The sequence below is a fragment of the Lampris incognitus genome, chromosome 15 (genome assembly GCF_029633865.1).
Source record: "Lampris incognitus isolate fLamInc1 chromosome 15, fLamInc1.hap2, whole genome shotgun sequence".
NCBI classification, from domain to species: domain Eukaryota; kingdom Metazoa; phylum Chordata; class Actinopteri; order Lampriformes; family Lampridae; genus Lampris; species Lampris incognitus.
The window spans coordinates 21,982,930-22,000,031 of NC_079225.1; the positions used below are offsets into that span (position 1 = coordinate 21,982,930).

The window sequence follows — 17,102 nt, forward strand, 5'->3', positions numbered from 1 at the left end:
TGTTTAGGGTGCGATCCAAATAGTGATGCATAGTGTCGACTCACTGTACCTGCGCCATACCCTTGCCAACACGAGCCTGCCCTTCAGGAATGTGCGGTTGCATCAGAATGTTTATCGGGAGAGTCATGGGTAAAGCGACTTTGAGTGTTAGAAAAGCGCTATACAAGTTTTAATTTATTATTATTATTACCGAGCAGGCCCTCCCAGGCTCAGGGGCCCCTAAACCAGAACCTCTGCGTGAAGACATAGTTATTAACTTTGCATTTCTTGTTGCATAGTCAAAGAGCTTAGTCCTTCATGTCAATAACAGAGCCCCAGAAGTCCTACTGAAAAACTTTGTGTATGTGCGGGGGGCACGTGTCCTGTGCACGTGTCCATGCCCAGGGGCCCGGTGTCTCATTGTCTGCCTATGAGGAGAATAGTCAGTTATAGCAGAGGAGTATTTTGTGATACAGATGAAACTACTTGTAGAGGGCAGTGCGATATGGCGATATATATCGTGTGACGATAGAAAACGTCTATCGTTTCATATTGTAGCGAATTCGGGGGGCAACCACAGGAAATGTCGCAGTCTGGACGCGAACCCGTACCTCCCGTACCGCGGGAGACATCGCTAACCGCTCGACTAAAGGCTCCGACCCGTTAGCCAACGTGTGTACTTGTTCGTGGACGTTACAATATTAAGCGCTATCGTTTATTTCGTTGTGTCGCAAATCACACTCTTTACGGCAATGTTTTTCGTCATTTTGGACGACCCTTTCCACCCCTCGCACAGCACGGACGCAGGCAGGAAATTTGCATGAAGGCAATACAAAGAAACACGGAGGATAGTGGACGTAACGCAGAACGGGGTAATTCCGAACACGAACAGAAGGACACCGACCAGCTAGGACAAAACGAGGAGCTAGTACCTGAAGGACGTGGTTTGGCTATGAAAAGTCTGACGCAGACCAGAAAGCCGTACTTCGCAAAATATGCCGCACACCGGTCCCCACAACAGACTCCAACACCACTAGCCTTTTACCACCCACGCAAGAATCATGTCAATTTGCGCAAAGGTTCTAAATAAAAGGAGAAAAATAATCAAATATGAGTAAGTACCTTTTATTTTTCGAGTATATAATTCAAAGTGTATTGAGAAATAGGCCTTTCCATGTGGTCGTTTTATATAAACTATGTATTCATTGAATTTACAGAAACCGCTATATCGTGATATGTACCGTTATCGTGATATGAGATTTTGGTCATATCGCACAGCCCTGTGTTCGAGGTGAACAAAAGGTACCATAAACCAAACGGAAACTGAATAAATCAAAGTTTATTCCTCCGTCTACACCACTAAGAGGATTGTTACACAGGCCCGCCTTTGATTTGATATCGCTTTCCAGCGTGTGCTCGATGGCCGTAGGTTCATCATCCCGTCTAGAATCAGTCAGGCGACACCTTCGTTGTTTGCCACAAAATGCATAACGTTTATTTGATTAATTTAAATGACGGCATAGCACAGCTGTGTGAAAAGAAAAACAAAAATAATTTCGATGACGCTGCTCACACCCACGTCCAACCTTTGAAAGGCCTTCGGTGGCTTAAGTTCCTTAGGGAAATTGTTAGGGTCAGCAATGACGTTCTGATGTCCATGAGAAATGATGTTGCTGATACAGCGTTCAGGTCAAGGCCATAAAGGTCAAGGCAGGAAGTAGGTTAATGGCTTTTTGATAAATGGCTTTTGCTTTTAACATAAAACTATTGCCTCTCGTTAAATAGCCTTTAGATAAGGTAGTTGTATCAGAATAAGTTGTTGGTCAAAACAATAATCTCAATAGCATGCACTGAGGGCCCCATCATTTCAAACAGTGAGCCATCGGCTTTTCATGACATGCAGTTGCCGTTGGTCTCTTCCGGCTGGGCTGACCTCTTCTACTGTGCATCCCCGCTGCTGATGCTCTGAAAAAACCTGAGCAGGGATTTCTGAGATTTCTCATCCCATGTCTTTGCAAAGATGCTGTGCCGCTTCTGTGTAGGTGTGCTCCACCGGAAGTGACTCATCCGATAGGTCTCATTTTTGCTTTCCTGTGGGCTCAGCAAGAAGCCCATTTTAGGGCTGTACTTCACTGCCTTCAGCTCTAGGCTCTTTGGCTGCTGGACAACCAAATCCCCGTTTTCTACATTCTCCCTGTACCCCAACTGCCTGCGTACCTGTGGAGTGAAACCGCCCCCAGAAGAAGAGACGGAGACTTTGACGGGCCGACGTTTTCTGCCAGCGGGTTTTCCCCAGCGGAAATGCTCCATGGCATAGGAGCGTCGCTCTTCATTTCGGTTGTCCAGCTTTGACAGCTGGATCTTGCCTCCGGCTGCCAGGCTGACCAACAGCACGCCCAGCGAGAGATTTTCCTCATTGGAATCCAGGGCTGTGGGACTGGACTCTGGGGATTTAGCCTACAACATAAATATACATGTGTCAGTGCAATCCCCTGTGAAACAGCAAATAAGACACAGACACCAAAAAGACTTCAAAATGGGATGTCATTGACCTACAGTGGTAGTGATGTGGATTATGAGGGACTGCAGTGACTTGATGTTGATCGGGAAGGAGATAATGATGATGAAAATGAAGATGTTGGGATACTAAAGATAATTCGACCTACCAGTTGCTTGTCCTTTGAGCCAGGTTCTTTGCAAAGGAAGGTGTCCCAGCACACTGCTCCAACCCCAGAACTACACATATACACTGAGACCGCCACAAACAGCCAAAGCCCATACGCCATCTTCAGCCTGGGAAGTTGTAAGGGACACAGACACAGGGACATGATTAAGTTTCCTGGCTTTTGCGTGAAGGGTCAGGGGTCCATTCTGCAGATTACCAACCAATGGTTGAGGTCAGCAATTGGGAAAACCAATTGTTATACAAAACCTTAAAGGCTACTTCACCCCGATATGGGAAGTACATACTGAATGCTTGTTAAGCTTTACTTTCACTTTATTTTCACTGATGAAGGGAACTCTTGGAAACTTTGCACTGTTTGCTCCTTTCAGCACTTTAAGTAAAAATGAATCAATAGAGATTGATTGTAAATATTATAGGAGATATAATATTGGAAAATATTTGCTTGCAGGCACACTGGGTTAAGCCTGTCAAGAGCTACAGTACAGCTGGGTTTTTGATGCCCAACATCCATTGAACATCTGACAGTTAACGGCAAACAGCTAAGGAAGACATCAAATGAAGCTGATACAAATCATACACATTCATAGAGAGTTTGAAATTGGTTTACTGAAGGCCGAGTACAACACTGGTGCTGAGCGATGTAACAGAATTAAGTTATTCATTCAGTCATTGCAGACTGGTGATGGTGTTGTGATGGTATGAGGTGTAATTCCATGACACATGTTAACATATTTGACCACCCAATAAAAGTTAGACTATGTTTGAATGCTACAGGATTTCTGTACATCTATGACCATCAGGTGCAAGTCTTCATGAGAGCAACGTGTCAATCCACAACATTTTTTTTTGTTTTTTTGGAAGTAGTGGTGCCATAGTCCATGCAGCATGGCTATTACGGACATGATAGTAAATTCAATGGCCTGTCTCATGACCAGCTTTCAGTCTGATTTGGATATCTGTTGGATGAGATGAAAAAGAGAATTTCGACATGGTGGTCCACGACCAGCTGGTTCAACATATGTATAATTGGAGTCTGCAGAGTTCAGCACAGCATGGCGCCTGCAGAGGTTTAAGCGACTTAATCTCACAGTATATGGGTCAGTGTGCAAGTTTGCATAGTGTAACGTGCATGGATTAGTAGACACGCTGGCAGCTGGCTGGCGGATCTGATCCTTTAGTTTAGCGGTTAGCGATGTCTCCTGCGGTGCAGGCAATACAGGTTCGCTTCCCGGCCGCGGCAGTTCCTGTGGTTGCGTTGTCCCCCGAATTCGCTACAATTTTTAAACAAAACCCATCTCTGGTAGCCTTTAAAAACGACCATAAGAAGTTTTAACATTTCATTTCAGGACAAGGATTTCAGAAAGATGATCAGATTGGCAAATTTCACTCCGGAAACCTTGCCCAGCTCAAGTCAAAAGTGTTGCAAAGTGTTGCAACGCAAAATGAGGTTTACAGGAAACGGTCAGTGATTTCCACAGAACTAGCACCCACCCACACAGTGGTTTGTCTTAGTCCAAACTGGGCAAACTTACTCTTTAAGAAAGGAACAGGCAGATGACTGAAATTTTAAAATATCAACTAGTGCACACACAGTGCATACTGGTATACTGCTTAAGGAGCCTATGGGCCATCTTACTTGTGGGATATTTTCAGCACCTTGTTCAGATGTTTCTGAATCAAAAAGCCCTAAACTTAATGTGCCCTTAGCAGCATTTTCTTGTAGTTGTCTCTCCAGAGAATACAAAGTGTTTTCAGTCAGTTACATTTAGGGCTCTAGTTTCCGGGCGGTGCAAGGCCAGTGGTAACGCTAATGTAGACATAGTGACAATTTCGTTGGGTTGATGCTCGATCCAACGGGGTGTAGGCACGGAAGTAGACGTATTGGTTGTTGGTTAGGGTTTAAACTCTTTGAATTTGTTAGCTATCGTTACAGTGCGATCTGGCATTGTTAAGGTCAGTTGTAAGCTAGCTAGCTAAATGTTTCAGTGCGCATCGTTTGTTTCAAGACAGTGCGCTTCGAGGTTCCGCGCTGTCTATTGGCCGACGCAACAGCCAATCACGGCTACTTCCGTGCCTACACCCCATTGGATCTAGCATCAACCATTTCTGCAGAGTGGTTTTTCTCTCGCCAGGGCGCGTTTGCTAATTTCCGGGTTCGCCGTGACATCACTTGCGTCGAGATGGGCGTGGTAGCGCAGTAGAGGGTGTGTCAAACAAAATCAGATGGCGCGGTGCCAGTTTGTTGTCAGATAAAACCAAATATTACACCTGCGTCTCCGCCTGGTCAGGCCACGTCTTAGTGCAGGCGTTGTGTGGTAGCTTCCGGGCTTTTGGCGAAGGTGCACTAAGCATAGAAGGTGCACTAAGCAAAATCACACATGCCACTTTTGTGTAGTAGATTATTGTAGTGGGAAATGCCTGGGGGTGTACTTGGAATGTTGCACTGGGCTCGTGCAGCTAGAGGACCAATCACAGGTTAGCTCGCGCTGTCACAGACGCAACTATATTAGACACCGCGGGAGAGACAAAGCGCCAGAACTGTTTAGTAACCATATCGTAGACTGTCACCTTAGCGTGGGATAGAGCAGGGAAACCTAGCGTATCCTGGGCTAGACAGTAGATACGGTGGCTAGCAGTGGTAGTGTTAGCAGCAGACTGCCTCGGTACCTGTAGCTAGCTGACTACCCCCGAGAGCTTCCCCAGAGAGACTGAGAGAGACATTCACCCGGTCACACCGGAGCCAGAGTACAGAGAGAGAGAGAGACCCGCACCCCGGAGAGCAGCCATCCATCTCCCGCCCCGCCTAAAGCTCAGCCGCCCTGTTCCATCACCAGCCCTGGTCCCAAGGTGAGCTTGCTAACCCATTAGCACACGGCTAACTAGCTAACTAGCAGGCTAGCCCTAGCATTGGCGCAGCTATCTAGCTAACGGTGGTGAAGCCCGGTTTGTCGCACCTAAAAGTCCCCGCCTCCATCCATAGTTATCCGGGCTATAGAAAAACCGCGACAAGTGGTGTCAGAAGTGGGATAAAAGGTTGGGATTCGCCATAATCTCAACACCGGAGGATCCTGCCCCGGTCACATGGCGGCATAATTCAGCCTGCACACTGTGAGCTAACCCAGCTAGCAACTGAGTGAGTCAGCCATTTTGTGAAGCACTGTAATTTCTTCAGTAGTCACGTAAATCAGTGGAAAAATAAAAATGTCACAGGACAAAGAAAATGTAAAAGAACAGTCTGAGTTGAGTCTGGATGGTGCTGGTGTGGGGACAGAAGACCCCGGAGAGCACGCCTGGATGAAGCTCCTCCTGGCGCAGATGGAAACCATGAACCAGACCCAGGTTCAGATGCAACGCCAGATGGAAAACATGGAACGCCAGACCCAGGTTAAGATGCAACGCCAGATAGAGATGCAGATGGAGGCCCTCACAGCGCGTATCGATGGACTAGCGGAAGCGGTGGCTAAGCGATCTCGTCCCCCCACACCTCCCATTCAGCGCACCGATTGGGCCCGTCATCGTTCAGATATCCAAGGTGAGCCTCCCGGTTTGTCGCCCATCGCTCAAGTAGTGAAGCAAGGGGTTTCTCCTAGTAGCCCTCAAAGCGATAGTGGTGTAGGGTCGGCAGGGGCTGTGCTCGGAGAACGAACTAGCAGAACGGTGCAAGACATGAGCCTACTCTCACAGTTCACCCCGGCCCGGGAGAACCCAGGGGCCAGACAGCGAGACGGCGCTGATCACCTGTTGCCAGCAGCTATGGCCGCAGTGGCTAACTTGAGCGACCGGCGCAACGAGGAGACGCCAGCCAGGCCGAGCAGCAAAGCGGCCCCAGCAGCCCTGCGCTATACAGGAAATGGACCCAGTGAGCCCGCACCACTTACCGGCACTCCGATCGGTCATGGTGGAAAAAATGGAGCGACTGCAGTACCAACCCCCGACGGGATGCAGGGTGGCCAAATGTCCCTGGACAGCAACGGCGGCCGAAACCTGCTGGATGACAGCGTTGGAGGGCAGGCAGGTTCCTCTAGAGGTCAACAGAGCCAGACAGGAGACCTTCAAAGTCGGAGCGGCAACCGAAGCTCACAAGGTCCCGACCGAGGACACGAAAATGACATCAAGCTCCTGGGATAGTTTCGTTGGACCATTCGAACGGATGGCGAGAAAGAGGGGCTGGACCGACGAGACCTGTTTGGACGCCTTGTATCTCCGAGTGAGGGACAACGCCATGTCTTTTGTCATCGCGCAGCCGGCTCCGATAAAAGATGACTACCACGCGCTCATCACCCAGTTACGCCGCCGCTACGGTAAAGAGCTGCCTGAGGGAACTGCGCGCCGTAAACTCAGCGAGGTTAAGCAGGCCAGAGAGATGACCTTCTATGAGTTTGGCGAGGAAGTGAGGAGACTTGTCACACTGGCATACCCGCAGGTTGGTGTTACACTGCAGGAGGCCTACGCTGCAGAAGCCTTTCTGCGTGGGCTGAAGAACCAAAACATCGCGTATGAAGTCCTGGGGGCAGAACCCAAAACACTAGCTGAAGCAATCAGGAAGGTTGAGGCACGCGAGTATGACTTTAAAGCGACGCTGGGGCGAGACGTTGAAGGAAAAGGGAGAATCCGGCGAGTAGCATGGGAAGACGAGCGGCGTCGCGATAGCTCTCCAAGTCCTCCGCCGGTAGGAGACAGCATGAGCACCCCCGAGCTCAAGACCCTGGCCAGTGGCATCGACAACATTAACAAGGTGAAGTTGCACAGGCACATCAGCCCAGACCACCTACTCCAAGTGTGTTCTAGAGTATGTCCACTGCTGGAGAAAGAGGTTCCTGCCAGCGTGCCTGGTCTCCACAGCATCCTGGGAGCCGGCAGGCAGAACCTCCTGCGTACCAACAAGAGCTGCAAGCATGTTGTGTGGAAGGGCTCAGCGCTGGCTGCTCTGCACTGTGGACGACCCCCAGAGCCTCCTATTATCTATGGGAGTCCACCCAATATCGTGGAGACGAGCAATGGGCGTCGGCTCAATGGCTCCTACCGTCTACGCCAGCTACTGCCTACAGCTGTCTACCAGCACATGAAGATGCACAAGAGGATTCTGGGACATTTCTCCTCTGTCTACTGTGTCACCTTCGACCGCACCGGGCGACGCATTTTCACGGGCTCAGATGACTGCCTGGTGAAGATCTGGGGCACAGATGACAGGCGCCATGCTCTGTTGTCTGCTCCAGCACCAGCCATAGGGCTGCAGGAAACACCTGAAGGAGGTCCTCCCGCTGCTGACATGGAGGAGCCGGGGGCGCAGAGAACAGAGGAGTACGAAGGAGTGACAGAGCAGGAGGAGATCGATGAAGACCTTGATCTCCGCCTGGAGGACCTGTTCCACGCAAACGACGATGGAGGACCCAGCACACCAGGCTCCCCGGCTCGGTTCCAGCGCTCCAACCCACTGCTGCCAGCTACTCTTCAGGCGAGTCGACAATCACCCAACGTCGTGGGACAGCAGCCTGTGCTCCGGGCGGGCAGTCCAACGCCCCTGACCCAGAAGGAGACGAAGCCGACGCCGCTGAGTCCCATCTCCCGTACACCACCAGACGGGGCCGGCCAGTCCGGAGGCCCGCCTGGCTCCTAGACTAACTTTGACGGACGTGACTAGTTGACTTGGGGGTTACTAGGCTAGTCACAAGAGTCCAGTATGGATAGCCACCACCCACATTTGTTTGACGCCCTTTGTTCCGGGCCTAGTTCATTTCGCGGGTGTTCTGTCCCGTTTATCGTGTTAGATTAATCAGACTGATCTTTGAAGTCTGTTGTTCATTTATGTTGAAGGGACTCAACAGTGCTGGAGGGGGGCAGTGTAGTGGGAAATGCCTGGGGGTGTACTTGGAATGTTGCACTGGGCTCGTGCAGCTAGAGGACCAATCACAGGTTAGCTCGCGCTGTCACAGACGCAACTATATTAGACACCGCGGGAGAGACAGAGCGCCAGAACTGTTTAGTAACCATATCGTAGACTGTCACCTTAGCGTGGGATAGAGCAGGGAAACCTAGCGTATCCTGGGCTAGACAGTAGATACGGTGGCTAGCAGTGGTAGTGTTAGCAGCAGACTGCCTCGGTACCTGTAGCTAGCTGACTACCCCCGAGAGCTTCCCCAGAGAGACTGAGAGAGGCATTCACCCGGTCACACCGGAGCCAGAGTACAGAGAGAGAGAGAGACCCGCACCCCGGAGAGCAGCCATCCATCTCCCGCCCCGCCTAAAGCTCAGCCGCCCTGTTCCATCACCAGCCCTGGTCCCAAGGTGAGCTTGCTAACCCATTAGCACACGGCTAACTAGCTAACTAGCAGGCTAGCCCTAGCATTGGCGCAGCTATCTAGCTAACGGTGGTGAAGCCCGGTTTGTCGCACCTAAAAGTCCCCGCCTCCATCCATAGTTATCCGGGCTATAGAAAAACCGCGACATTATGTTGGCCTATACCTTTTTAATCATTAAAAAAAGTCAGCACGTGTATTATTGTCTTCCAACATCAACAGTCAATGTGCGTCATAACGCATGGAAAACAACTTGGTGATGGGAATTTCAATATTTCAATTAACCTCATTCAACCTGAAAGAACGATTGCCTTGGCTAATTGATCCGTGATCACTATGTGAGCAGTGTTGATCACTATGAAAAAAAAACTTTTTGTATTTTTTTTCACCGACGGGGGGGGGGGGGGCGCTTGCGCGTGCCTCAAAAGGAGGACTTAGAACGACTTACAAAGATACAGCTATTGTATTTAGAAATCACGTCAGGAAGGTCCGCGGTGGTGTAGCGGTCTAAGCATCGGCTTTGTGTCGATGCAGTTGCCCACTGGGGACTGGGGTTCGCGCCCCGGTCTCGTCAGATCCGAGTATGGCCGGACTCGATGAAGCAGCAATCATTGGCAACGCTGTCTTCGGGAGGGGGGCGGAGTCGGCTTGTGTTCGTCACGTGAATGCGTCTCTGTGTGTGTCGGAAAAAACAGTGGTCCGGCCCGGAGTCGCCTTGTCACGAAAGTGGCGAGGCGGTCTCCTTCGAGACTGCCGGCCGGAGAGATGCAGTTGGCGAACGCATGCAGTACGAGGGTGGTGTTTGAATTAAAATAGGGATCGATTGGCCACTAAATTGGGAGAAAAAAGGAAAAAATCAGAAATAAACTTTAGAAAAAAAAAAAGAAATCACGTCAGGACACAGCGCTGTCGCTCGACACAACCGCTACGTGGCATTCTTTATTTCGACTGACACAGCATCACAGGCAGACCCGATCAAACAACCCAGAGCCCGCAGGCATCACCAATCGATCCCAGCACAATAGAACAGCACCAAATCAAATGCAGCACTGTCGATGTGTGCAGACATAACATCCCCCCCCCCCCCGGCAGGATTTCAAACATGAAAGGTTGACACAAAGTCCTCTAAGTGGCCAGGGCGTAAACGTGTGCGAACAGGTCGCGGGGCAGCCTGAGCCTGGGCAGGCCGAGGTGGGGAGGGAGAAGGCAGGGGAAGCTGAGGCCCAGGAATGTCTGGGGCCCGTGTAGGAGCTGCATGAAGCCCCGGGGCGTCTCGCCATGCTGAGGGAATGGCTAAGGTTGTGTCACCAGCTGTGCGTGGCGGAGCTGACACCTTCCGTAGACGACTGGAGTGCCACCGAGTGCCATCGCTGAGGAGGTAAGTGGCTAGGCCCAGCTGACGGGTGACTTGGAGAGGAGAGGACCAGTATGAAGCCATTTTATTGTCCCTGTGGGGCCTGCGGACCCTGACCCAGTCTGACACATTGATGTCTGGCACCCTGGTTCGTTTTGACTGGTCAAACCGTTGCTTCATCCGCGTCTGCTGACGAGTGACTGAGGCTCTGACCCCAGAGGGAGGTGCCTGGGGTGTGGAGGGGCGGAGCCTGTCAAGGGGCATGCACAGTTCCCGGCCTAGCATGAGAGAGGCTGGGGAGACGCCTGTGGTCGAGTGCTGTGTGGCCCGATAGTGCAGCAGAGTGTGACGGATGGCCTGCGTGAAAGAGCACCCTTGGGCCATGTGTGCTCTGAGGCCGTTCTTCAGTGACCGGTGAAAACGTTCAACGCCGCCATTGGCCTGGGGGTGGTAGTACGCAGTGCGTATATGACGGATGCCCTTGCTTTCGAGATAAGCAGTGAACTCAGCAGAGACCAGCTGAGGGCCGTTGTCAGTGGTGATGGTCTTTGGGAGGCCCCAGCGAGAGAAAAGAGAGTCCAGGAAGTCAATGATGATCTGTGAGGTCACAGTGCCGGGAGTGGTGAGTTCAGGCCATTTTGAGTGTAGATCGTAGGCGACCACCATGAAGCGTTGGTGGTGGGGAACTCCATGGATCTCACCACAAATGTCCAACTGCAGGTGTTCCCAGGGCTGAGAGGGCCAGGCGAGAGGTTGCAGGGGTGGGGGAGCCTGGTGGCCAGTCTTGCCACTCACAAGGCAGGCAGAACAGTCCTTCACCAGAGCCTCAATATCTCTGTCTATCCCTGGCCACCACACCAGGTCTCGGCAGTGCTGTTTCAGTTTTACAATGTCCAGGTGGCCTTCATGCGCCATATTCAAAACACGTGCACGGAGAGCAGCTGGGACCACTGTGCAAAACCCACGTGCCACGCAGGTGTTGTTCCAGCAGGAGAGCTCCTGTCTGACTCGGGCGAACGCAGCCAGCTCCTCTGGGACCTTGTGAGGCCAGCCGTTCTGGATGTAGGCGCGGAGCTGGGAGAGGACAGGGTCCTGTTCGGAGGCTGCCCTCAGCTTCTGCAGAGAGACAGTGGCCTGAAGGGGTGTGTGTAGCATTTGGACAATGTCCTTTTCCACACAGTCAGTGTCCGTCTGTGGAGCTGGGGTGGAGACAGAGCGAGAGAGCAGGTCGGCGACAACATTGTCTCTGCCTGGGGTGAACTGCAGGCTGAAGTTGTACTGGCGGAGGCGGTCAGACCAGCGGTGCAACCTCAGGGGTTTGTGGCCTGTCCCAGATGTGGACAGCAGCGCTGTCAGGGCCTGGTGATCTGTCCTGAGGATGAAGGAGCGGCCATAGAGGTAGAGGTGCCACCTTTCACAAGCCCAGATACAGGCTAACGCCTCACGCTCACCCACGGAGTACCGCTGCTCGGTCAGGTTGAGGGCACGGGAGGCGAAGGCAATGGGCTTCTCCACACTGCAAACTCAGTTTGGTGTGTGCAAACTGGAATCTGCCTATTTTGCTGTTTGGACAGAGAAAGATCTGCATGTTGAGCACATTTTATTTGAAGAAGAGTTCTGGGGCATGATATGTCAGAAAAGCAAGCACATTTTTGACACAGCCACTATGCCAGAGCTAGTTGGCAAGTTCTACACCAGGTTTCATCTACCATGGCAAATGTGTCCCCACAACCTAGCGTCTCTGTCCCTGCTGTTTCAGATGGTTCTAATGCCACGAGTGCCAGTGAGCAAGAAAAAACCTGGTGTTTCTGTGACTAGGTTGAGTTTGGTCAGATGATTTTGTGTGACAATGCAAAATGTCATGTTCAGTGGTTTCACTATTCATGTGTTAATGTTGAAGTTGCACCAAAAGGAAAATGGTGTCGTCCCAAGTGCCGCAGACTACCTCAGTTTCTGCCAAAAAGGGCCAAGAAAGGTATTGAGTAAAACACCTCAGTTTAAAAAAAAAAAAAAGGCGTTGTGTAGCTTCATACATTCTTATTGAGATGTGACATTTCTAAATATACATCTGTGATGTACAGGCTAATTGCAGCCAGTCCAGAAACTTGTCCCTAGGCACTTCAGTCGCTTTGTTTGGATAAGGCTGAAAGATGTATTTAAATATTTTATTTTATTTCCTTACTTGTATTTTTTTGAAGATATAATGACTAATAAAGTTTGTATTCTTTTAATACATTTGTGTTGTTCTGATGATTTCCTTCCCCAACCATTGGAGCTTGCACAAAATATTTACATATTAGGCCTAGATTTTTGATAAACAATCATCAATAATGTGGACATAATGACTAAGTGGGTAAAGCCAAATAATGGAACAGTGGTAGGTTTAGAAAAGTACATCTTTATTGTAAGGCAACCTTTAAAACCAGGGTCAAACAACACTTGGCCTATGCCATATTACGATAGTCTTGTATCACATTATCAATATTATATTGACATACTGCCCAGCCCAGACAGTTCAGTTGAAATCAACAACTGATGGGCAAAGGTTCACCAGAGCACAACAGACAAGGCCAATCTTGTCCACGGTACTAAAACTGTCATCCTTACACATCAAGAAATCAATTGGCAATGCCCCCTCCCCCAAATACAGTATTTCTGGCGCATACTACCGATCACACGCTCAACATGAATTCTAACATGAGCAATTTTCCTTGTGGTTTCTAAGTCAACTGGAGCTAACCGCAACTTCCCATGAGTAAAGGCTGGGATTTTGACTTGAGCCATCATGCAACCTACAGTATCCTGAATATCAAAGCCACGGTCAGCGAGAGCTAAATCACCAGGAATGATGTCTAAAATGCCACAGTTTTCAGTTATGAACTTATCACTAGCTCTTCCTCCCCATGCGTTTGATATGTATGAGACTGCCCTGTGGTGTAATACCAATCAAAACTTTAACTGTATTATGGTGCTTGTAGGAAGACCATGTTTCTGCTCTGGCTATAAGATTAGATGGATGATTTATAAACACCTCAAAGCAGTCGAGAATAATAATACATTTTTCCTCAAATTTTTTTCTGAATTGCATTGGCGTGGTTTTTTGCAACTGTTCTCTTTCTCACCATATAACAAGTGGTTTCATGTGAATGAACATGACATCAATGACATCAGTGAATACCCTAGAAGCAGTGGTTATTGACACTTTGAATGCACAAGACAGGAAGGTTGTAAAAACATTAAGCCTTAGTCGCATCAATGTCAGCATCAGCACCTTGAATGGATTAAGTGACTTTCACAGGGAGGTGATGACTTGGGTATGTAAACAGAGCTAACAAAATCTGGAATGTAGGTAGACCAGTGAAAAATAAAACCTTTTCATCATTACCCACAAATGCACTTTAGTCATAGAGGACAAATGTTCCACATCAGAATGCACCTGAATGTTTTCTGTTCTCAGATTTTGAAGTTCACTGGTCATATAATCAATAACATCACCAGTCATTTCAGTTTGAATCCCAATACTGCACAGATGATCACTGACATAATCACTTGTGGTAGAATCATCAGCAACTAGTATGTCCATAAAGTCAAGGAATTGGCAGCATCAGCCTTCAGTTTCTCTTGGGTTCTAGCCATACGACGCTTGTAGCGTGATGTCACTCTTTAAGTGATTGTGGATGTTGCTTTCCTGTCCTATCAACAGATGGCGCCAAATCTGAGTCATCCTTCTTGTACAGGTCAGACTTTTTACCTGGAATACAATAATTAGAAATATAGCACACTTTGAGGCTACATTTTAGGTACAATTTTACCGTGACTGTAATGTTAGAAGTCCTGTACTACTACAGTGCCAGTAGGCTATGAAATGAGATCAGAATCAGATATTCAACCAAGAATGCAAGAAACAGCATTAAGTTACACTATAAAATTAGTTGCTGTTATTAATATTTCACCTACCTGACAAGAAATGTGCAGAACAAACTCGAATGTTGTCAAGATTCTTGCCCTTTAAGTCCTGGTTCAGCTTTGCTAGCCACAAACGTCTCCTTTCCTCCGATATATTTTTTGCACTCCTCTCCCTGATTTAGACTGACTTTTGGCGATCTGAAATACTCCAGATGCTTTTCCCGGTCCGAGTGATTTGTGCAGCCAAAAACACGACAATAATTAACCATTCTGAGCAAGAAAAGTAACGTAAAGTAGCAAGAAGTAACGAAAAGTTGGTCCGCTTGAGTTGTTTACATTGAGTGCCTCCAATATGGCCGACTTCCGGATTGGTGACGTAACGTGAAGCTCTATCGCTTCTTTCGTTGTGTCGCAAATCACAGTCTTTACGGCAATATTTTTCGTCATTTGGACGACCCTCTCCGCAGGGAAACAGTGAACGTTATAAAAAAATTTTTTTAAAAATAACAGTGAACGTAACGCAGAATGGGGTAATTCCGAACACAAGGACTCCGACCAGCCAGGACAAAACGAGGAGCTTGTACCTAAAAGGAACTACTCTTATCGTGGACGTGGTTTGGGTATGAAAAGTCTGACACGGACCAGAAACCCGTACTAAGCAAAATATGCCGCACGCCGGTCCCCACAACAGACTCAAACACCACTAGCCTCACACATTAATATTTTATATTTTGTTACATGCTTAATTAAAAATGTGCACAAAGGTTCTAAATAAAAGGAGAAAAATAGTCAAATATGAGTAAGTGCCTTTTATACCTTATGTGTCAAGTATATAATTCAAAATGTCATTAGAAACGGGCCTTTCCATATGGTCATTTTATATAAACTATTTATTCAGTGAATTTACAGAAAATGTGCTATAGCTGTGTTGTGGGACTACTTTATTGTTCGCATTAATACAGTGGCCTATGAATGCTACGTTGCCGCTAGAGGGCATTCAGTGTAGTGACAGCGCATCTGATTGTAGTGTACTCATGTACCATAGATATGTATCGTTATCGTGATATGAATGACCTATATCGTGATATGAGATTTTGGTCATCTCGCAACAGCCCTAGCTCCTGTGCACTGGCACTCACCATACAATTAGTCACAATATGGAGGAATTTACATTCATGCATTCCACACATTCTCAGAGTCATTCCCAGTGGAATTGCAAGGAAGATGCACAAATGAGGGCTTAGAACAGATGGTAGTCTGATGTGATTATCTCGTGACCCATCTCCACCAACCAAACTCCATCCATCACCTCTCTGTTGTGATGCATCTGCAAATTATTGCTTCATCTATCTGTTTGAAATTACTGAATGCCGTCAGAATGTTTGATAGGATTACGCCTCCTTTCGAAATAATGCGGAGATCTAAAAGTTTCTGACAACGGTCCGAATTGGACATGATCTTTGAGAGTCTAATCTTTTGTTTCCGTCGAAAACCTGGATGGATTTAATCTCCAACCTTTTACGAGATTCCACTGGTTTTCCTCAAGTCCCCATTTGACGGCTATTTGACAGCGGATAATCAGGTCAACAGTTTCAGTGTACTGACCTTTGGATTATTAGTTCAACTGTTTCTCATTAGAAAGGATAGATTATGTCTGGTTGAGTCGACTCCTTAATTTTAACCACTAAAACCCTCGGTGATGAATCTTCACAGTAACTCTGCTGAAGAGGAGCCTGCACTCCCTTTATACAGTATGACTCATTCAGCTGCAGACATGCCATGACAAGAGCCTTGTAAATAGCAGTTATCAAGAGAAAGAAACTTGTGTGGTATACAGGTGGGATAGCCTATGCTCAGCTATTATGTCTATAAAATGTATACGTGCATGCAACATATACAAGAATGAGAGCAACTTTGGTCAAATGTCAACTACTGTGTAACCTAACTGAAGCTGCATGCAGTTAAAATAAACTCAAGTTTTGATGAACTATATTCATTTATTTGCCAATAAATGCAAAGCTACCTAAATATTATACAGAATAAATCACTGTGCACTCTGAAGTATATCATATTCTCCGTATAAACATGGTTTAAATGCAAGAACCAATCAACCAAATGAAACTCTATCAATGGATAGGAGACACTACAAACCCAGGCAACAGGTCTGCATTTCCCTGAGAAGCTCTGCAATAGACAAGTTCAAAGCATTGCTTACCTTTTTCCAAAGTCTATCCTTTTCTCTTTCCTCCCGTTTACCCCACAGGTCTGTTGTTTGAGGCTGACGGCACTTCTCTGTGGTCCCTCTCTCTCTCGCTCTCTCGCTCTCTCCTGTTCTCTCTTTCTGTGATGAATTGCTCTGTCGAAGATGGTCTGCCGTTGCTTCCCTCCAATGTACAGATTCTTTTTATAGACACGTGAAACACACTTCTTGGATTCCCAAGGCCCCGGGGTGCGTTTCCCTGTTCTTTCTTGCCATCTGGGTGTATGCGAGGAGGAGTGGTCTGTGCATGTGTTTTATGTCTCTCCGTTTGTGCTCCATGGCTGTGTCACCGGAGGTGCGTGGTGTGTTTGTTTGCATTTTGTTTGACCAGAACAGTAAACACTGAGACTGTCCTCTTCCCCCGTAGAGTCATGCACAAGTTTTCTTCCACACTAACTTCTAACCACAACAATCTATTTACAATATCCTATGTCTGGCAGTGGCATTGGGTATCACAGATCATCTCACCAAATCAATCACCTCATCCACTGCTAGCCCCAATCAAAGGCCTATCCCAGCAAACCCTAGAAAGAAAATTGGCTTCATCAATATCAGATCACTGTCTAACAAAGCAATGCTGGTAAATGACTTGATGTTGGAGCAAAGTTTTGAAACCAAATG

The 17,102-nt window shown here is 48.0% G+C and overlaps 1 protein-coding gene across 1 annotated transcript; it reads right to left on the bottom strand.

The window, feature by feature from the left end:
- Window positions 1-1,355: 1,355 nt before the first annotated feature.
- On the bottom strand, window positions 1,356-16,694 carry LOC130125268 (pro-opiomelanocortin-like). Its single transcript, XM_056294796.1, has 3 exons — window positions 16,437-16,694; window positions 2,646-2,772; window positions 1,356-2,436 (listed from the first exon to the last, which is right to left on the bottom strand). Exons 2-3 carry the CDS (start codon window positions 2,763-2,765, stop codon window positions 1,918-1,920), a joined length of 639 nt encoding a protein of 212 aa, XP_056150771.1. The 5' UTR covers window positions 2,766-2,772; window positions 16,437-16,694; the 3' UTR covers window positions 1,356-1,917.
- Between the last annotated feature and the right edge of the window lie 408 nt (window positions 16,695-17,102).